This window comes from Talpa occidentalis, unplaced genomic scaffold, assembly GCF_014898055.3.
Source record: "Talpa occidentalis isolate TD23 unplaced genomic scaffold, MPIMG_talOcc4v2.1 talOcc4.2, whole genome shotgun sequence".
NCBI lineage: Eukaryota > Metazoa > Chordata > Mammalia > Eulipotyphla > Talpidae > Talpa > Talpa occidentalis.
This window is the reverse complement of record NW_023602073.1, coordinates 91668594-91690696: the sequence shown is the minus strand read 5'-3', so window position 1 is coordinate 91690696 and position 22103 is coordinate 91668594. Positions and strand designations below refer to the sequence as shown.

At 36.7% G+C, this 22103-nt stretch overlaps 1 protein-coding gene across 2 annotated transcripts in view; it reads left to right on the top strand.

Moving 5' to 3' along the window:
• ME1 (malic enzyme 1) overlaps window positions 1–22103 on the top strand; it is a 133099-nt gene that overhangs the window by 11021 nt on the left and 99975 nt on the right. Inside the window, exons 1-3 of one of the 2 annotated variants that reach the window (XM_037520027.2) lie at window positions 4747–4828; window positions 7932–8065; window positions 16108–16257. In XM_037520027.2, coding sequence (XP_037375924.1) covers window positions 8028–8065; window positions 16108–16257 — 188 coding nt within the window. In that variant the 5' untranslated portion in view covers window positions 4747–4828; window positions 7932–8027. Of the gene's footprint in view, window positions 1–4746; window positions 4829–7931; window positions 8066–16107; window positions 16258–22103 lie in introns of those variants that run through there. The other variant, XM_037520026.2, reaches the window with a different exon arrangement.

The following is a 22103-nucleotide window of genomic DNA, read 5'->3' as shown; positions in this document are numbered from 1 at the left end:
TCACTTCCCTGCTCTGATTCCTGGTATTTCCAGGCTTGTCTTTCATCATTCTTCTCATAGCTATTGCTATTTCCTTCCCATTCTTTTCTCCAGGATATCAAGCTTTTTGGCAATAGTGCCTGTGCTCCTGCTATTTCTTACACTTCCACCCCCAGGTTTTCACCTGGTCAGCTCCTACTCTTCTAGTTGTCCTTCGGATCTTACTTTTCATTGCTGCTCAGTGAGCATTTCCTCACCTACTCTCTAAATTAAGTTGATCTTATGTTTCCCTATACTCACCACATTATTATTTTATACTTACAAGTGTAGCTACTCATAATATTCTGTTAAGTTCTCTAGACTGTAAGCATCTTGTGACTATGGATCACCTTTAACATGTCACTGTTTCCTTGGTTTAGAGCCTGTAAGCACTGTAAGTTTTCATTTAACGTTTGTTGCATAGTATTTGATATTTGTTGAAAAATATTTGGTGAGTGTGATGATAAATTTTATGTGTCATCTTGACTGAGTCACTGAGCCAAACATTTGATTAATATTATTCAGGGTATGTCTGTGAGGGTGTTTCTGGATGAGACTAACTTTTGAATTGGTAGACTGAGTAAAGCAGACTTCCTGCCTATGTGGGTGGGCCTCTTCCAATCAGCTGAAGGCTTGCATAGAACAAAAAGACTGATCCTCCTGTGAGTAAAAGGGAAGCCCCTCTTGCCTGACTGCCTTTAAGACGGCCATCATTTCCCCCCTACTTTTACACATGAACTTAAACATGAACTCTCCCTGGGTCTTGAGCCTACTGTCCTTCAAGCTGAAACTATGCTATCAGTTCTTCTGGTTTCTCAGGCCTTTGGATTTCATTTGGATGTCATTGCTCTTCTGGGATGCTAGTTTGCTAACATCAGATATTGGAACCCGTTAACCTCCATAATTGCATGAACCAATTCCTTACAGTAAATCTCTTCACATAATGGTGTATTTACATATATCCCACTGGTTCTGTCTGTCTGGAGAACTATGGTCAGTAGAGTGAGCTTTGCAATCACCAATAGAGTAACTGTAAGGAGACAAAATGTTTCTGAAAATCTCAACTCTGGGTCTGAACTAAGATAGCCATCTTGTGGCATTTCTTGGAATATCATGTTGATGTATGAATTGTATTATATATCTATTAGGGGCCTGATGTGTAGTTCTCTCAGCAGTTCTTCAAGTATTTTGTGCCAAAGACCCTTTAGCATTTTGGTAAAGTTTGTGAGTTCCTTAAAGCACTCATTTTAAATAAATGGGATATATAGTGTTTCAAAAGAAATCAATTATGAAATGTAAATATCAAAATATTAAAAATAAATGTATGATATAAAATATATCTCTCCTCATGAAAGACTTAAATAGCAAGCTAGTATGTTCTAATAAACACAATGTAAAGGAAAATTTTAGTTTTTAAAGAGCTCAAAATGAAGGTTATGGACATGACTAGCCTGCATGCTATTCATATTATAATAGAACCTTATTGTGGATCTAAACTGTCAAGTAATGGTAAACATTGGTGATAATTGAAATTTTGTACCACAAATGTAATGTGATAGAAAAATATTTCTTTTATGATAGGACAACAAGAACTATTACTATTATTTATCTTGTTTATTGCCTTATTTTATAATGGAAGGAAATACTAAATTTTCTAGTTGGTGAGAAAGATGTCCATGTTTATTTATTTTCATTTTGTTTACTTATTTTTTGTAAAGATTTTATTTATTTATTTATTTATGAATAGGTACGGGTGTGTGTGTGAGAGAGAATTCACCAGAGAGAGTGGGGAAGAGAACAGGCAGATTTACTAGAATACACTCCTAAGGGGAGCAGCGGGTGAGACAGGAGAGGTCTCCTGAGCTATATGTGGGTTAGCTCCCTGGCCAGGTATTGAACTCTGACTATAGCAGTGATAGCATTGAGACTTAACCCCTAGGCCACCAGAGAGGTCCAAAGTGGCCATATTTAAAGACTACTGACTAATAACTTCTAATTCCTTAGTGTCAGTAATTAGATCCATGAACCTTAGGTTAAGGATTTGTTGTAGGGAGCTAAATTGGTTCTTCACAATAAGTACATTCAGGGTCTTTTAGAACAGATTTTAAATTCAGGAGCTCACTAATGATATGAGGGTATGAAGAACATATGTATTTATCACTTGCATATTTATAATTTATTTTAAAGAATTACTGTTAGTAACAGAAAGCATTTTTATATAACACCTCATTATTTACATTGGATGGAAAAATATCTGGTCTTATTTCATCCTTCCAACAACCAAATGAGACATACGTATATCTGTAGTCCATGAAAGTATGCTCATATTTAGTATATATAGAAATTAAGTGGGGGAGTCTTCACTTAATCCCAGAAACTTTAAATATTGCTCAAAATCACCGTGTTAAATAATGCCTACTTGTGACTCTGACTTGGATCAATTTTTTTTAAAGATTTTATTTATGCATACAAGAACTGGGGTACAGGCCAGAGGTATGGGGGGTGAGAGGATTTACCAGAGACAGAGTGGGGAACAGAACAGGCGGATTGACTGAAGTACACTGCTGAGGGGAGCAGCGGGTGAGGAAGAAGAGGTCTGCTGCGCCATGTGGGTAGCTCTCTGGCCCGGGATTGAACCTGTGCTGCAGCGGCTGCGGATAGCCTCACAGGCTGCATCTTAACCCCTTGTGCCACCAGGGAGGCCCCCCGGACATTTTATTATTGATGCGTTTGAAAATTTTCTGATATTTAATACTAAAGCTCAACTTATCTCTTTATTTCAGAATTATAGGTAATAATATATAAAGGTCCATTTGTTTGTACTCTTTTTATATAAGTAGTTTCCACCACAGTTGCTATTAAAATTATTTCTAGAGGGCCTCCCCGGTGGTGCAGCGGTTGAGTGCTGGGTTGCGAAGCTGCCTCCAGCCTCTGCAGCAACGGTTTGATCCCCAGACGCTGGGCAAGGGTCCCACATGGCGTGCAGACCTCTCCTGCCGCCCGCTGCTCCCCTCAGCAGTGTACTTCATCAGTCTGCCTGTTCTGCTCTCCACTCTGACTCTGGTGAATTCTCTCACCCTCCCGCACTTCTGACTGTACCCAGTGCTTGTATAAATAAATAAATAAATCTTTAAAAAAATTATTTCTAGAATTTTTTGATATAAAATATACTTTTTGAAACAGATAGCCCATATTTATAAAATCACATAGATCATATATTTAATTGAAATCATAAGTTATGAGAAAATTTGATAAAGAAAAGTTCAAATTTAAATGGGTATTCTGCAACTTGGAATGTGAAAAATTTCAAAAATTTGCTAAGCAAACTTATTCTTCATTATATTCTCTTTAGGTAAGAAGAAAATTAGCCACTGAGTTGACTTTCTATAGAGCCTAATGAATTTCACTATAGTGTAATTCACTCTTTATGGTGTCTACTTCTATTGTTCTTGACAAACGCACAATGTTATGTAACTAGCATCATAATCATGAATAGTTTTGTCACCTAAAAGAAATTTCCTCCTGCTGCCCTTTTGTAATCAGCTGTTCTTTCCACTACTATATCCTGGCAATTATTGATTTTTCTGTATCCATTTAATTTTTCCTTTTCCAGAATGTAAAATAAATGGACTCACAATATATTGCCCTTTGAGTATGGCTTCTTTCCTTCAGCATGATGCATTTGAGATGCTTTTATATTTCATGATTCAGTAGCTTTTTGCATTTTACTGTTGAGTAATATTTTAGTGTGTAGATGTGTCTTAGTTATTTTATTCATTTACCAGTTGAAGGACTTTTGGGTTATTTTCAGTTTTTTTCCCAGTTATTTTCCTATTGCTTTTCCTATTGCTTTTTTCCTATTCCTCTACTTTTTAAAACCTTCCCTATTGACCATTTTGCTTTGTCTTCATCGAAACATAATAGAAATTGTGTAGTTACAGCAAATCATTAATTAATATAACACTTTTTTGTTGACTCTTTACAAGTGGCAGGTATTATTCTGAACACTGCAGATTCACCAGTTGAAAAGTGAATGCACAGTTCTCTACTGTATTATGAATATGGCCTCAAACATTTAAATTAATAAATTCTGTTACCATAATGAATTATCATACATGCATATATTTCTTTCTTTAAAGATTTTTGTGATTTAGATAATGTTTCCCTTTTTGCCATTCACATAGAATTATTTTTAGTCATTAGGGAAAAAAAGGAAAACTTCTAAAGTTCATTGGAAGCATTAAAAGTTGGTCCAGAATATAGAATACAGACTACCTTTGGTTTTTTTTTTTTTTTCTTTGTTTTGTTTTTGTGGTAATATGTTTCTGATAAATTATTCAGAACAAAGTTTCTTTCTCATTTATATTTTCACTGTGTAAACACAGTTTCTAATATAAGCCTTTTTATGCCAGGAATTTTGTTTCCACTTCTGCTTGTTAGTCTCACTTTTCTCAAGAAGATAAACGTAGATTAATTAGTAGAGTCCAGAAGAATACTTGTCCTGTTTGCTGCTCTCATCAGTGAAACAACATATCGTTCTGCTCTCTAGGGATCTAGGCCAGAAGGTTGTTTAAGGAATAGGGAAAGTAAAAGAAAGACAGATGAGAAAAACCAGGGTTGAGCCTGGAGTGCATGAGAATGCTTTTAGGGAACTGCAATTATAGGTGGTCTAGATACCTAATATTTGTATAGACACTGAAACTTTTCAAGTTCATGAAAGACTCGTAGAAATCAAGTGAAAGTTAGAACCTGCATATGTACTTTGGATACACTATCCTTTGTTGGATCAGCCTTGCTGTATGGCCATAAGGTAAAATTCTTTGAAACAGATATATTACATTAGCTTTTAATAAAGAGAATGTATTAAAGTATTGTCTCACTATCAAGTTTTAGATATAACTTGTTTATAAAATTCTATAAAACATTAAATTAAAAACATTAAAACAGTATTGATACCTTGGTTAACATGTCTCCATTAACATGCAAAATTAAAATATATAACCAGAAATATTAAATAGTTCAAAATGCTTACCTTTTCTCTGAATATTTTCTTGGAAGTTGCTGTTTATAGGAAACACATTGATGTATCATTCTTAAAAAATGTGTTTTAAATGACATCATCCCAAATATATTTTAAAATTTTGGACATTTTAAGATTTGTTTATTTTTAATAGCATAAAGGTAGTAACAGAATATGAACTCTATCATAGGACTCTAACTTCGCCTAGTTCTTCAGATTTCTAATGCATAAGTTTTTTGTTTTTTATTTTTTAATTAAAGAGTTGACTTGGCACTTAACTACATCTTAACTCTATATCTTAGAAAATTTGGCACTTAACTATATCTTAGAAAATTTGGCTAACAGTGTATAGGAGTTTGTAGTTAATAAACATCAAAGGATATCAAGAGATAATCCAGATGGTATTACCATTTACTTGACATAAAATATGGGAGATCTGCTAGATTTAGGAATTAGGTTCAGATCAGACATTGGAAAATTTATGTAAAGGGACTGGCTAACTATGCCAATATATGATTGTTAAGTGCCATTATTAAGTGAATGAAAGAGCATATGTTAATACTCTGGCAGTAAGCCTCATTTAAAGAGTACTGATATTTTGATAGTTATTTTTACAGGCAGATTTCAGTACATAATATTGAGCCATTTATTGCTTCTTCTAATATATATTTTTGAAAAGACTCAAAATTTAGCTGTATTTATTGAATTTTTAATTTCTATTTTTTTGGCTTGCTTTTTCAGGTGTTACTAAGCATAAATCTGGCTCATGCTGAGGAATTATTTCATAATGTTTTGCTTTGATCATTCTTTCCAGTTATATTTTTAAAAATCAAAGTGTGGCTTTTGTTTTACAGATTACTTTTTCACAGAGATCTCCCTTTCTGGTTACTTTAAATTTAAAAGTAATTTTTCTAGAATTAATATGCTAATCAGTTTCCTGAGAAGCAATTTTGTTTTTTAAATTTTATTATATCTTTAAAGTTAAATATTTTAAAATCTCTCAGTTGCTTATACAAGAAATTATCGAGTTCTAGTTATGTAATATTCTAAGTACTAAGGAAAAGGAGTGAAAAAAGATAGCAAATGGAGTTTCATGGAGTCTTATGGAGTTCAAACTTTGGTGCGGGGTCACAAACCATAAATAAAAAAAAAAATGGCAGCAAAAGATTCTGGCAACACCCCAAGTGTCTTCTGGTGTGGGCTTTTCACTCCAGGAAAAGAACTCATGGGCTGCACTGGGCTTCTGTTGTCCAGGTATCCAAGAAAGGGTGATTGGGCCAGGATGAACACACTGGACTGTGTTCTTGGAAAAGGATTGTTTTGCTGCTGTCCACATGTATTGGAAATCCAGAGGACCCCCTTAACTTAGCATATAGCAATGGGGGCTTTTTTGTAATCATGAAGTAATTGTTCATGAGAAAAGAATCTTGCAACTGGATACTAGCTGTACTATTCTTTTGTGAATTCAAAATTATGCGCAACTTCTTATACTGGATTCTGGCCAGGGTGGAGTCAGTGGTCTGGAGTCAATGGTCTAGTTCATGCAGGATCTTAGACAACTAGTTCATGAAGACTTTCTTCAGTCTGTCCTCAGTACTAGATGTCTAATTAAACATAAGCCATCAGTGATGGAATTAATGGGCCTATCCATATCAAAAATTAGAAGAAAGAGAGAGTTGTTCATCTTTGAGCTCCTTCAGCTACTTCCTCGGGCTATACCTGTTCATTCCTCACCTATCAGGGTTAGTCACTGCCTCTGGTATTATACCCAACTATCCTTTTTTCCCAGAGTAATAAACTTCCCAAAGATTCAGGAGCCACCATTCTGTCATTATAAGAAACTTTCAGGGGCAGAGGAGGATGGCTGTAGAAACACTCAATGCAAAGTTAGTGAACACTGTCCTGCCCATCCAGGTTGTCTAAGGTATATAAGTAGGTGTTACAATGAGTGAATCTGACTATCATCATGTTGATCACTTTTTCTAGACCCAGGAGAGCTATAGTCACAGTCTAGACAAAGAAGCAGCTTAGGTTTCAATATTTCCAGGGGAAGGCCTCATCTGAGTCTCCTCATCTGAGTCTTCAAGATTCATGATTGCTGGGGTTTCTCTGATATTACGTCCCCTTTTATTATATCATGGCAAATCTTTTAGGACCATTCTGGGTTTTTGCATAGATCCATCTATTTATTTTGTTTGCTTGCTTTTGAGTCTTATAGTTTGCTTAGTAATGTTTAATACTGTTTTTCTTCATAAACAACTAAGATAATACAGTTGTAAGTTTCTAATGGACAAAATGGTTGATTTTGAAAGGTTTTAAAGGGAAGAGAGTATTTGAGATATGACTTGAAGAGCAGAGAAGCAGAGAGGAAAGATGTTTTTGACCATGGTGTCACTGAAAATAAAAGGGTGTGGAATTTTGTATGGTTAGGAGTGTGTAATAGAAGATAACTTGGAAGAGAGGTGTGTTCCAGTAGTTATCTCAGAATCATATATAAGACATTTCTTAACTTGTCTTTATTGGTAGAAACACAGCACATCATAAGTGACCTGCTCATGTTCATAATTTAAAAATCATTTAAAGTTACTATTTGTTTTTATATTAATGACAACAATAATATTTATATTTCATTTATGTGATTCCAAATTATTTCCTTTTTTTCATTACCTAATTTCAATCTAACTACTTGCCTGATACATCTGAAAATATTGTAATATTCTAATATTGAAAGACGAGGAGACTGACATATGGACAGTACATCACTTAGTCAACTGGCTATTTTTAGATACCAGATCCTCTGATTTTTAATTCCACTTTCTTATTGGATAGTATTTGTGTGTATTGATGCTTTTCATCTTTTCCTCCTTCATTATTATTTTCCTTTTCTCCACAGGACTTGGCTTTTACCCTGGAAGAGAGACAGCAATTGAACATTCATGGATTGTTGCCACCTAGTTTCATCAGTCAGGATATCCAGGTCCTTAGAATAATGAAAAATTTTGAGCGTCTGAACTCTGACTTTGACAGGTAACATATTCCTGAAGGAGATTTTTTGTTTTTTGTTTTTTTTTTTTTTTCAGATTTATTTATTTATACAAGCTCTGGGTACAGTCAGAGGCGTGGGAGGGCGAGAGAATTCACCAGAGCCAGAGCGGAGAGTAGAATAGGCAGAGTGACGAAATACACTGCTGAGGGGAGCAGCGGGCGGCAGGAGAGGTCTGCGCACCATGTGGGACCCTTGCCTGGCGGCCAGCTGGGGATCGAACTGGCGCTGCAGAGGCTGCGGGCAGCTTCACAACCCAGTGCTCAACTGCTGCGCCACCGGGGAGGCCCCTGAAGGAGATTTTAATATTATGTTTAGGCAATTGCTTTTTTTGGATGAGAAAGTTAAAATATTAAGTGATTTAGAAAGATTAGTCAACTTTTTTTAAAAGGTTTATTTATTTATGCATACAAGATTTGGCATACAGGCCAAAGGTGTGAGGATTCACCAGAGACAGAGTGGGGAACAGACAGACAGATTGACTGAAATACACTGTTGAGGGGAGCAGTGGGTGAGACAGTAGAGGTCTACTGTTCCATGTGGGTCAGTTCCCTGGCTCAGAATTGAACTCGTGTTGCGGTGGCTGCAGATAGCTTCAAAATGCTGAGACATAACCCCTTGCACCATAGGGAGGCCCAGATTAGTCAACTTTGAGGAGAATTTCCCTGTACATACAATGGATTTAAAAAAAAAAAATTATGCTCTATAGTTCAGAAATATCTGAATAAAATAAAATTTTCTTCCTTTTTTTCCCCTACCAGCCTTTAAAACTCTTTGGCCTGTTCACCCTGTCTCACTTCCCCTTAATTTTGGAAACTTCATATATTAGTGTTCACAAGTTTTTATGAATATTTTGCTTTGTCAGATTGCTGTGTAGATGTTCAATCTTCATACTTGTCTCATTGACTTGCTTTACTACACATAATTCCCTCAAATTCCTTCCATTTTGCTATAAATGATAACATTACACATCTTATTGCTAAAATAGTTTTATATTGTGTGGATAAACCACATCTTTTTATTCCATTCCTCTGTCAGTGGGTATTCAAGCTATTTCCATGTCCTAGCTATTGAAAATAAAGTTGCAATAAACATTGTAAAGCATATGCATTTTTAATGGTTTCGTGTTCATCAGATAGGTGCCCAAAAGTGGAAATGCTGGATCATGTTGTATTTTCATTTTTAGTTTTTAAGGTAAATCCAGATCACTTTCCAAAATGGCTACACCAGCTTACCTTCCCACCAACAATGTATTAAGGTTCTACTTTTCACATCCTTTGCAGCATTTATTGATGATCTCTTTAACATGTGCTTTTCTCATGGGTATGAGATGGTACCTCAGTAGTTTTGACCAACCAGCATCTCCCTTATTAAATATGATGATGAACTTGATGTATCTATAGACGTTATGGCTACCCCTGTGGTGAATTTGTTTTTCAAATCTGCTGCCCATTTTATTAATTAGGTTTTTTTTTTCGCTTGTTAAAATCAGTGTTTCTGTATATCTTGGATATTAACAGCTGGAGGTTGTGAAGTGTGTAAATGTTTTCTCCTATTCAGTAAGACATCTTTTTAATCTACTTATGTGTATGTTTTTTCACGGTGTGAAAACCTTTTGTTTTGAGCTAATCCCAATTGTTTACTTTTGCTTTATTTCCTTGCTGTGGGGTCTCTTCTCCAAAAACATCTATATTATTCATGTTGTGAAATTTATTTCCATTGTTTATTCTACATATTTTACTCTTGTAGGTCATATATCTATGTCATTAATCTATTTAGAATTTATTGTTTTGCATTCAGTTAGAGAGTGATCCACTTTCATTCTTTTATATGTGGCCATCCAGTTTCCCCAGCACCATTTGTTAAAAGAGACTCTCTTTTCTCCAATGTGTGATTGTGGCTCCTTTATTATAATTTAAGTGTTGTTATATGGGTGGAATTATTTCTGCACTTTTGATTCTGTTCCATTGATCCATGTATATGTTTTTATTCCAATACCATATTGTCTTAATTTCTGTTGTTTCATAGTATGAAGTCAGGGTACATGATGCCTTTATTTTTCTCGTTTATTCCTCAGGATTGCTTTACCTTATGGAGGCCATTTGTGGTGCCATATAAATTTTAATATTTTTGTTGTATTTCTTTGAAGAATTTCACTGGTATTTTAATGGGAATTGCATTAAATATATATATATATATATATTGCTTTTGGTAAAATAGTTATTTTGACTGTAATGATTCTTGGTAGTTTATTGACCATTGACATGTGTCCCAATGTATGGTTTATTGAAAATGTTCCACATGCACTTGAAAAAAAAAAGATGAAGCCATTTTGGGGCCTATGGTTTTATAGGTCTCTGTTAAATCTATTTGGTTTAACTCCTTACTTAAGGCTATTGTTTCCTTTTTTATTCTCTGTCCTGTTAATCTGTCCATGGTGGTTAGTAGAGCATTAAAGTCCACTTGTAGTATTTTGTTGTTGTCAGTATCTCTCTTTAGTTCCATTAATAGTTCCCAAGATATATATGATACAAGATATGTATCATTTGATACATATATATTTATAAGTGTTATTTTCTTCTTAATTGTCTTTTACCCTAATCATAGTATAATGTCGATTATTATCTCTTATTTTCCTTTTTTAATTGGAAGTCTATTTTATCAGATATAAAATTTTTTGCTAGTCATGACATTTTTGGTTGTAATTTGTTCATAGGATTTTCTTCCAGTCTTTTATCCTAAGACTGTGCTTGTCTTTATAGGTAAAATCAGTTTCCTGTAAACAACAGAAGGCTAGACTTTATTTTGAAACCCATTTAGCAGCTGTATGCTTTTTAATTGGTGAATTCAAGCTGATTATATTTAAGGGGATTATTGAGACATAAGTGCTTATTGCTATTATGATATTTAATTTTTTTTAGTCTTATCTTTTTTTTTGAAGGTCTTCAAAATGTCTAGTTTAGGTTTCATTTCTAAATGGTTACTTCTGTTGATTTTTTTTGAAGGTTTTACTGAAGTTGGTGATGATGGACTATATTTGTGGCCCGGCATGATTTAATCTTGAAAACTGCTTGTCATGGGTCACATTTTTTATTCTCCTTTTATACAGTGTGTAATTTGGGTGTCTGTTCCCTTTACATTGTTTTATTGTTGCTGTATAATAGCCCTTTTTGTACTTTTTGCTTTTCAGTGAAACACTTTACCCTTTCTTCTATCTTGAATCATAATATTTAAAGATAAAGTATTTGGGGATAGAAATCTTTTTGAGTCCTTTAATTATCTTTTACCATTCCCCTCTAAGATTCTAACTGAGAACTCCATGAACAGCCTTAAAGATGTTCCCTTTTATAGGTTACCGTTCTTTCTCTCTCTGTTTTTCCTTCAGTCTATTATGTTTTTAATTTACTTTTTTTTTTTTTGTGGGACCCTTGCTGGCGGCGAGGAACGAACCAGCGCTGCAGAGGCTGCGGGCAGCCTCCCAGCCCAGCGCTCAACCACTGCGCCACCAGGGGAGGCCCTTTACATTCTTTTTGTGTGCCATTTTATAAGCTCCCTCTTAAGAACTGTGTAGGGTAAGGAAAAAATGTCAGGCTTTTCTGTCCTCCCGCCATTAGTATAGATGACGGAACCCTGCGGTCCTGAATGCATGCCTGATGGCGGGCACCTGGAGTAGGCTGTGGGCATAGATAGATGGGATTCGACTGGGCTATTAAGGGTGGCGTCACGGGGATGCCAGCAGAAGCCGAGAGAGAAGCAAGAGAAGCAGAAGCCGAGAGAAGGCTGGAGAGCCCAGAGTGAAGACCTGCTGGGGGCTGGGAGGCCTGCCAGCCTACCGGCCCCCCAGCATCCCTGCCTGCCATGTACCTGGTAATCCCAATAAAAACCTGCAAAACCACTGAGGACTCTGATTCCTCCTTTACCCGGTCTGCTGGATCATAGAAAACCTATACTGTGGTCTACCTGACCCTTACAATTGGCATAAGTCGGCAAGATGATCCATGCAGACGGGTATGGAGCCCTCCAAAGACCTGGAAGGACTAAGGAGTAACAGACTGTTTGCCTGTGACAACGCTGGAGGCATCATGGTGGCACATGAGATGGACGAGGTCCTGGAGCTACGGGATAAGACCACACCTGGAGGAGGAGACGCCTAAGAGGACCAGCCAATGACCCCTGAGGCAGCAAGAATAGTCAGGTTAGAGAGGACTGTGATTCAGAACTTGCCAGTGCTGATGGTAGGAGAGGCATAATGGACTTGGACTGACAATCCCGCCAGAAGGCGGAGGACCTTGGCAGGTTATTTTATTTTATTTTTTTTGAGAATCTGGGGGTGGCCAGTGGGCCTTGATGGCCAAAAGCAGCCTGTGTTTGCCCAGAAACTAGGCGAAGGAGAAAAGCCAACTGAGAAGGCAAAAGCTGGTACTAATGCTAAGTTTGGGAAGCCCTGAGTGGCTGTTAAGCACTAAGTAAGCTGAGGAAGTCCAGTGAGTCTCGTAAAATCACCTGTGGGTGATGCTCTGCTCGTTCTCGAGTTAGGGTGAGGAGCTGAGGAACCCATCCTTGGGGGATGGGTGGGGAACGTGGCTTGGGGTGGAGCCCAAGCTGAATGTAGAGTTTGTATCCAAGGATCCCCGACCCATGTGCTTGTGCAGTGGGTTGGCCTGAGTGCAGGGGGTCTGCGAGTCGCATTGGTGGCTATGAAGGCCGAATGTTGGAGCGACTGCAGACAGAAACCCTGAGGGTTGGCAATTACCCCCAACAGAATAGAATCACCAATCCTAGAGTGAGTGCATGCTGTGGGTGGATGCTGTGTGTGGCTTGTAGCCGAGACTATAGCTAGAGAAGGCCAGGAAGCCTGACGGCTCCTGGTGTGTTACAGTAGATGCCGTGAGTGATTCCCCTCCCTCGTATGAGCAGGGCCTTTGGCAGCAGATTTGGTGGCTTATCTGCTGGTACCAATAATTGTCTTTTGCCACTAGGTTGGGGCCCTGCCTGGACTTATTTGTGTTATGTTGTATTTTGTTGTTATATTGTGATGTATTTGCTTTTGTGGGCCATGGCTGCATTGTTTATGTTTGCTAAGAAAATTGTATATATGAAGACTATATGGCAGAAAACCCTGAGGGGTGAACTGTAGGCTAAGGAAAAATGTCAGGCTTTTCTGCCCTCCTGCCATTAGTATAGATGACGGAACCCTGCGGTCCTGAATGCATGCCAGATGGCGGGCACCTGGAGTAGGCTGTGGGCATAGGTAGATGGGATTCGACTGGGCTTTTAAGGGTGGCGTCATGGGGATGCCAGCAGAAGCCGAGAGAGAAGCAAGAGAAGCAGAAGCCGAGAGAAGGCCGGAGAGCCCAGAGTGAAGACCTGCTGGGGGCTGGGAGGCCTGCCAGCCTACCGGCCCCACAGCACCCCTGTCTGCCGTGTACCTTGTAATCCCAATAAAGACCTGCAAAACCACTGAGGACTCTGACTCCGCCTCTACCCAGTCTGCTGGATCATAGAAAACCTGTATTGTGGTCTTTCTGACCCTTACAAACTGTGACTCACATTTTCACCAGAGACTATTCCTCAACTATTTATTTAGCATCAACTCAGTCTGGTGCCTTTTAAGATATTGGGACAGAGTGATATCTACCCTCACACAATGAAATTATTTAAAATTATATTTTAAAGTATGAAATAGTAAAGTATAAACAAATTATTATGTTAGAAAGTTACAATTACTAATGAAAAAAGAAAAAGTAGAGTAGGGCAAGAGAGACTGAGTATACCGGGGAGTGGTGGGTATGGGCAGTCTGCATTGTTAAATTGTTTATCACAATAGACTTCCTTGAGAAGGTGAGTTAAGAGCAAATAATTATCTGGTGTGTTCAAGGATTTGAAGGGATCCCTGTGACTAGAGAAGAATGAGTATGGGGAAGAATGGTACATTGGGGGAGGAAGTTAGTGAGGTAACGAGGGACAGATTGTGTCTGACTTTGTAGCCACTAAAGGACTTCTGCTGTTACTCTCTGAAAAAGTGGGCCATTGAAGATTTTGAACGATCAACAAGAGCTGTTGGAGCTTCAGGGAATGTCACCTGCATGAAGTGTGATATGTAAAATAAGACCAGGCCTGAGAATAGCTCTATGCCTTAGCAATGATGACCGACTTCCACATTGCTGTAACAATTTTAGTGTATGTAAAATTCATCATTTTCTTTCCAAATGTTAATTTTTATATACTTTATTTTATATATTTTTATGTCATTTTTCATTTTTGTACAATGTATGCTTTTTCATCTTGATTATAGTCCCCATACAATTCCCAAGCCCCTTATTTTGACCATAATCCCTCCTACCCTTTCCCCCTGACCCCCTGTAGTATGTCTCTGGCTTATAGTTGCTTGTTGATTTTGATTTTTACTTTATTATAATTAGTCTTTCTCCTGGTCCCTTATTTAGGTTTTCTAAATTCCTGCTATGAGTGAGACCATCCGGTATTTTTCTTTTTCTTTCTGGCTTATTTTGCTGAGCATGATCCCTTCCAGCTCCATCCATGTTGCTGCAAATTGCATGAGTTTATCTTTTTTGATTGCTGAGTAGTATTCCATTGTGTATATGTACTACATCTTCTTGAGCCAGTCATCTAATTTTGGGCATTTGGGTTGTTTCTATAGCTTAGCTATTGTAAATAGTGCTGCTGTAAACATAGGGGTGCAGGTGCCCTTTTGAATTAATGATTCTGTGTCCTTTGGGTAAATACTAGGAGTGGAATTGCTGGGTCATATGGAAGCCCCATCTTTAGCAGGTTGAGGAATCTCCACACAGCTTTCCATAATGGTTGGACCAGTTTGCACTCCCAACAGCACTGCAGGAGAGTTCCTTTTCCTCCGCATCCTCGCCAACACCAAATGTTAATTTTTTTGGTTGATATAACCCATGTAATTTTAAGTTTTAGAATCCTTGTAACTTTCACTCTGAACTGTTTGCATTTTCCATATTTCAGGGACTAGAAATCAGTCCAAAGTCTGCTGATTCTTTTTCCAAACCTTTCCCCTTTGCAAAACAGGAGCAATACCTCTCCTGCCTACCTGTACCTCTCTTTCTTTCTCCCTTTCCTTTCATAATGAAAAGGGGAGGGGGCTCATAAGATTAAATACAATTTTGCAGGATTCTTTTAAGTTATCCCAAACAGTTTGAGCTTTATTCTACAAAAATGTTGAAGGTTACATAAAAGATTTATGTTCAGAAAGATAACTGGGTTCAGCAAAGCCTCTAGGAAAAAAAAAGACCATTTGGTACAAATAATAAGAAAAGGCCCTTGAACTTGTCTAATTTAGTAATTTTTAGGATCGGTATTGAATTCCTTACTCATTTTCTGCTTGTCATTTGCCTTAGCTATTCAATACTGGAAATTAAAGTTTTTTTTTTTCTTTTTTTCCCCCTAAAGATTTATTTATTTATGCATACAAGAGCTGGGGTACAGGCCAGAGATGGCAGGGAGTGGGTAAGAGGATTCACCAGAGACAGAGTGGGGAACAGAACAGGCAGACTGAGTGAAATACACTGCTGAGGGGAGCAGCGGGCAAGACAGGAGAGGTCTGCTATGCCATGTGGGCTGCTCCCTGGCTGGCCGGGGATTGAACTGGTGCTGCAAAGGCTTCGGATTGCTTCATAGTGAGGTGCTTAACCCCTTGCGCCACCAGGGAGGCCCCTTAAATAGTAGTTGTATTTAGTTAAGTTAATGTTTCATCTATATGTTATAGTATTTTTCACCTGCCTTTTATTTAACAATGAAGTCTTTAAAATTAAATATAACTATGTTCTTTCAGCAGTGATTTTAATGCTTGAATGTCACTAACTCAGATGTATGACTTCATTCTTTGAGGTATTTAAGAATATTTCTAAAGTCTTTTTTTGATCAACTGTTTTCTTCTGTGACAGATATACTTTATATTTTGTTAGTAATTGCATTATTAGATTTTGAAGCAGCTATTTTGAAACTGTTGGGATGTGAATCTAATCATATCCAATTTTCACAGGTATCTTCTCTTAATGGATCTTCAAGATAGAAATGAAAAGCTCTTCTATAGAATGCTAATGTCTGACATTGAGAAATTCATGCCTATTGTTTATACTCCCACCGTGGGTCTGGCTTGCCAACAATACAGTTTAGCATTTCGGAAGCCAAGGTATGTAAACTTTAACTTGTATTTTAAATACAACTGTTTTGTTGTTCTTTTGGAAAATTTTTTCAATTATTAATAAAATATTGAATGGAGTTCAAGTTTGAAAAAAATCCAAATCAAGCGTCTTTTAAAAGTATATTAAGTATAAATATATATATAAAACATTAAAAATATAACACTTTATTTCTAATTTTTTTTTAAAAGATTTATTTTATTTATTTATACAAGCACTGGGTACAGTCAGAAGCATGGGAGGGTGAGAGAATTCACCAGAGCGGGGAATAGAACAGGCAGACTGACGAAATACACTGCTGAGGGGAGTAGCAGGCGTGGCAGGAGAGGTCTGTCCCGCCATGTGGGACCCTTGCTGGCAACCCGGGATTGAACTGGCACTGCAGAGGCTGTGGGCAGCTTTACAGCCTAGCGCTCAACTGCTGCGCCACCAGGAGAGGCCCTTTATTTCTAAATTTAAGACCATGGTAAAGAAAGTTTTTATTTTTAAGCCAATTTGGGTTTCATTTTACAGACAATAAATTATTTTGTAGTAGAATAATTCATCGTAACAAAACTTGTTTTTGAAATGTCTACTAACACTGTTTTGCATGCACCTTGTAAGTTAAAACAAAGATTGCGTATTTTTCTGAATAATATGAGTTTATCATTTTTCTAAATCCAGAGTTGACATTTAAGTAGCCCTTTTGTGGATTTTCCATAAGGGAGCTAGTAGTTACCATTAACATATGTAAAATATAGAGTACAGTTTTTCTAAATCCATCACTTGATTTGTTCTGAATTTAAAGAATAGAAAAATCTATTTTTAGCAAAATTGACGTATGTCTTAAATCTTTCCTACTGCAATAACAGGCATCCCTAAATATTTAGAAAATGAACAACTTTGCATGGATTTGGTGGTAGCAATTTAGACCATAATAAGTGAAAATTAAAGGTTAATATTACTTGAAATAATGAGCTTGATACAGTTGCAAATAGGTATATTTTGATCTCATACTTTTAAATAGTGATATAGTCTGTGATGTGATAGCTTTCATTTTGAATACAGCACTAAAACCTTGCTAGATATATAAAAATAAATTCTTATATAAGTAACTTCCAATTTATTTTCCTAAGTTACATACTGAAATACCCATTTTTTTGGTTTTGTGTGCAATTTCTTTTACTTGGCATTGATACTGTATGTGGGTTTTTCAAGATGTTGAAATAATCATTTTTAAGAATGCTGTTGCATTACTTGGATTATCTCATTTCCATGTGCCCATATTTTTTAATTCTTGCAGAATTTCCAGCATTTGGTAGTGCATTGTGCTTATGTCAGTACATCTAATTGTGACACTTTGTAGACAGATGGGTAATATTTGGAAGTTGGAGACAGTTGCTTTGTATTTTGGTAGGATGTTGCACCTACTGTGTTAAATAAATTATTGTTTCTGTGGAACTTTTTTTAAATTTAAATTTATTTTTAATTTTTTATATTTTTTACATTATTTTTCATTTTTGTACAATGTATGCATTTTCATCTTGGTTATAGTCCCTGTAAAATTCCCATCACCCTTGTGCTCTTCTTCTGTGGAACTTTTTTAAAGAAAGGTATTGTGCAAATTGATAATGCATGTATATGTAAGAGGCAGCTAAGGCAGATTTACATAATTTCTTTGGAAATATTTCTGCCTCCTCTGCTTTGTACTGCATATTTACTGTATACAAATATACTTGTACTATTTATTATGCTAAATTTGCTATTTTTTTAGTAGTATTTTATATTGTATGTTTGAAGAGTCATCTCCCTCTCTTATGAGTTCTTTTAGTTATGCGTCATTTTATATTGCTTTTGGTAATTAATGATATTCTATCAAAGTATTCTTTTTTAAAAAAAGATTTTTATTTATTTATGCATGTAAGAACTGGGGTGTAGGCCTGAGGTGCAAGGGTGAGAGTGTTCACCAGAGATAGAGTGGGGAGCAGAACAGGTAGATCTACTGAAATCCACTGCTGAGGGAGCATCAGGCAAGACAGGTATGGTCTGCTGCACCTTGTGGGTCAGCTCCCTGGCCAGGGATCAACTCATGCAGCAGTGGCTGGTGATAGATTGATAGTGCTAAGACTTAACCCGTGCACCACTAGGGAGGCTCCTATCAAAGCACTCTTGGTCTCTTTTGTTAGTGTTATATTATTCATTTAGTGTCCACAGAGAAGGGATCTTATGTTATAACTTGTTCACCTACTTCCCATACCATTTAGGCTTAGTGCCTGGTTGGTGCCCAATTAATGTACATTATTGCTATCTCATAGAAATAGTAATTTACTCTGTTTATCCACTCCTATAAAAAGCATAACATTGATACATTCTTTATTTACCCTACTATTTAAGTACTTTATTCTAACAGTCAAATTCTCATAAATAAATCATCTGAAATTGGAATTACACCAAGGTATCTCACTATAGGAGGTGAAGTTTTGATTAATTATAAACAATATAGCTTAAACTTGTATTTACTCTTTTTAGGGACTCATCTTTATACATCACTGATATGATTTTGGCAAAAAGGAAGAACTAATGGAAAATTTGTGATGGTAGTTTTAAAAAAAAGCATTAAAGTAAAATCATTTAAAAAGTCTCATTCTTAGGGCCTCCCCTGGTGGCGCAGCTGTTGAGCGCCGGGCTGCAAAGCTGCCCTCAACCTCTGCAGCGCCGGTTCAATCCCTGGCCACCTGCGAAGGTCCCACATGGTGCGCAGACCTCTCCTGCTGGGCCCGCTGCTCCCCTCAGCAGTGTATTTCGTCACTCTGCCTGTTCTCTCCCCACTCTGGCTCTGGTAAATTCTCTCACCCTGCTGTGCTTCTGACTGGACCCAATTCTTGTGTAAATAACTAAATAAATCTTTTTTTTTTTTTTTTTTTTTTTTAAAGATTTATTTTTTATTTATTTATACAAGCACTGGGCACAGTCAGAAGCGCGGGAGGGTGAGAGAATTCACCAGAGCCAGAGCGGGGAGCAGAGCAGGCAGAAGGACCGAAGTACACTGCTGAGGGGAGCAGCGGGCGGCAGGAGAGGTCTGCGCGCCATGCGGGACCCTCGCTCAGTGGCCGGGGAGCAGCCGGGGATCGAACCGGTGCCGCAGAGGCCGCGGGCAGCTTTGCAACCCAGCGCTCAACCGTTGCGCCACCGGGGAGGCCCTACTAAATAAATCTTTAAAAAAAAAAAAGTCTGATTCTTACTGGCACCATTGGTTTTTTTTTAGCAAAGTTTTTGAGAAGTGTTCAGTGATCACATTAACTGGAGGAAACCTGAATGAATTAAAACTAAACCGAATTCCTAATATTACTGATATTTTTCAGAATGATACCTATTTTGTAGGTTCTTTGGAGGAGGGGGTTTAGATTTGATATAAATATACCTAGTATATAATACTTGGTCTAAAGTAACTGTTCCCAAATAGTGGTAATTGCAGCTGATATTATGGTATCTCCTAGATTTCTTAATGAGTAAATTGATTGTGGTATCATTCACTGAGTTTCAGAAAAATGTGCTACGTTTATGAGGGACTTAGAAAGTTCTTTTTGGAACATAATAAATTTTAAATATCTTTGGGACTTCCAAGTAAGGGGAGAGGAGGGCCTAGTAACAATATTTGAGCCTGAAAATTGGTAGATAATATTCATTAATTATTTAGTTTTTAACTTACACATTATGAGTTTGATTTTGACAATCACAAAGCTTTTCAGCAACACTGGTTTTCAAAGGGAATTAGCCAGTAATATGCTTTATTTATTTACTTTATTTTTTCCTAGAAAATTCTCAGAGACATGTGTAAAAAGAAATCTTTAGATGAAGCAAAATGAAATACTAAAATTTGTTTTTTTCTGCTTTTATTCTTGTTTGTATATCATTTCCTTCAGAATTCCAAAAAAGACTTGAAATAGATAATTCATTATTTGAATTGTGAGGCAAAACTTACTTTATTACCCCATGTTCAACATCATATGGAAACATATACCTCGTAATGTAGAAATGGTCATAACCATTTCTAGAAATGAAGGTTGCTTACTCTTTCAATTAAGACACTTTAGAACCTTTAGCAATATTCAGGAGACTTGAGGACCAGGGAAAATTTTTGACTTCCACCTCTGGTTTAGTTTGTAATTTTTATTTTTTACTACCCTATATTTTTCTACATCTCTAGAAATTCAAATATTATTTAAGAAAGTAATTAATTTTTTAATGCTCTAGAAAAGTGAATATCTTATTAGATATTAATAATTTTTTAATAAATAATAAATTTTCTGTTACCAGTTTAGCAATAATTAATAAATTTTCTGTAGTGATAAGTCTTTGATTTTGATTTATACTTATTCTAAAATACCCTTTTGTTAATTAATTTCCAGTGTTTTGAAATAGGCCTAGTATTTTCATCTATCCTATATTAAAGAATAAGAAAACACACTGCATGGTGGAATGTGTATATAAAAAGTTGTATGAAGTAGCTGCAATAGTTCAGATCTCTCTCTTTTTTTAAAAGATTTATTTATTTATGCATACAAGAACTGGGGTACAGGCCAGAGATGAGGGGGGTGAGAGGATTCACCAGAGACAGAGTGGGGAACAGAACAGGTAGACTGACAGAAGTACGCTGCTGAGAGGAGCAGCGGGCGAGACAGGAGAGGTCTGCCTTGCCATGTGGGTTGCTCCCTGGCCAGCCAGGGATCAAACTCGAGACAGGAGAGGTCTGCCTCGCCATTTGGATTGCTCCCTGGCCGCCCAGGGGATCGAACTCATGCTGCAGAGGCTGCGGATTGCTTCATAGAGCGGTGCCTAACCCCTTGTGCCACCAGGGAGGCCCCAATAGCTCAGATCTCTTAATTTTTACCTCAGTTACCAGTTTAGCAATAATTATTTACAAAAATATTAATTTTCATTTATTATGGCAATGTAGATGGTGATTTTGTTAAATAAACCCTTTTTTTTTCTGAGCAGACTAAATGTTATACTTATGAAAATGTTTATGTGACTTGCTAAATAGCAGGTAGAACATTCTATATATAAGTAGTAGGAATCCAGTGTGTGCCCAGAAGTACTTTAAAAAACCAAACTATCTTCTTTTTTGAGTATGGCATTAATTAGGAAAAATTTAGAAACTTAGAAAGATGTAGGCATGATTCAAACACCGTTTCTTTACATCAAGATCTAAGGATTGTTTAAATGTATGTATAGATATATAATCTCTTTTGCAAAGCAGAAAAACTTATCTTTTACTGTAAATGACTTTTGAAAGTATAAGTAACAGTTCATTGATTCTGCATATTCATCTAGACACTTTAAGTGTGGAAAACTTGAATGGAAATTTAAGTTTAAGGTCCAAAAATAATGTTGTCACAATCTGTGCTGTTCTTCCAGGTGTTTTGATTTAAGTTTACACAAAGCATATGGAGAATTAAGGAAAGTTGCCAGGTTTCATCTCAGGTAGTATTTATATGCGTGATATTACATGTTTTTAAGAAGGATCCTAAATCCCAGTCTTCAGGACTAAAAATTAAGAAATTTTAAGAAGGGGGACAATGATTCTTTGGGGCACATACCCAGATCACATCTGGAATATAGTGTTTAGATTTGGATGCCACATTTTTTGAAGGAGCATTGACAAATTGAGACATATCCAGAGAAAAATGACCAAAGCAGTGACATTTATTAGAAACTTGTTAAGTGAGAAAGAGTTGGAGGAAATAGAAATGTTTATGCTAGAAGAAAAGACTTGAAAGCGATATAGTTAAGTCTTCAGTGACATTTATTAAAAACTTGTTAAGTGAGAAAGAGTTGGAGGAAATAGAAATGTTTA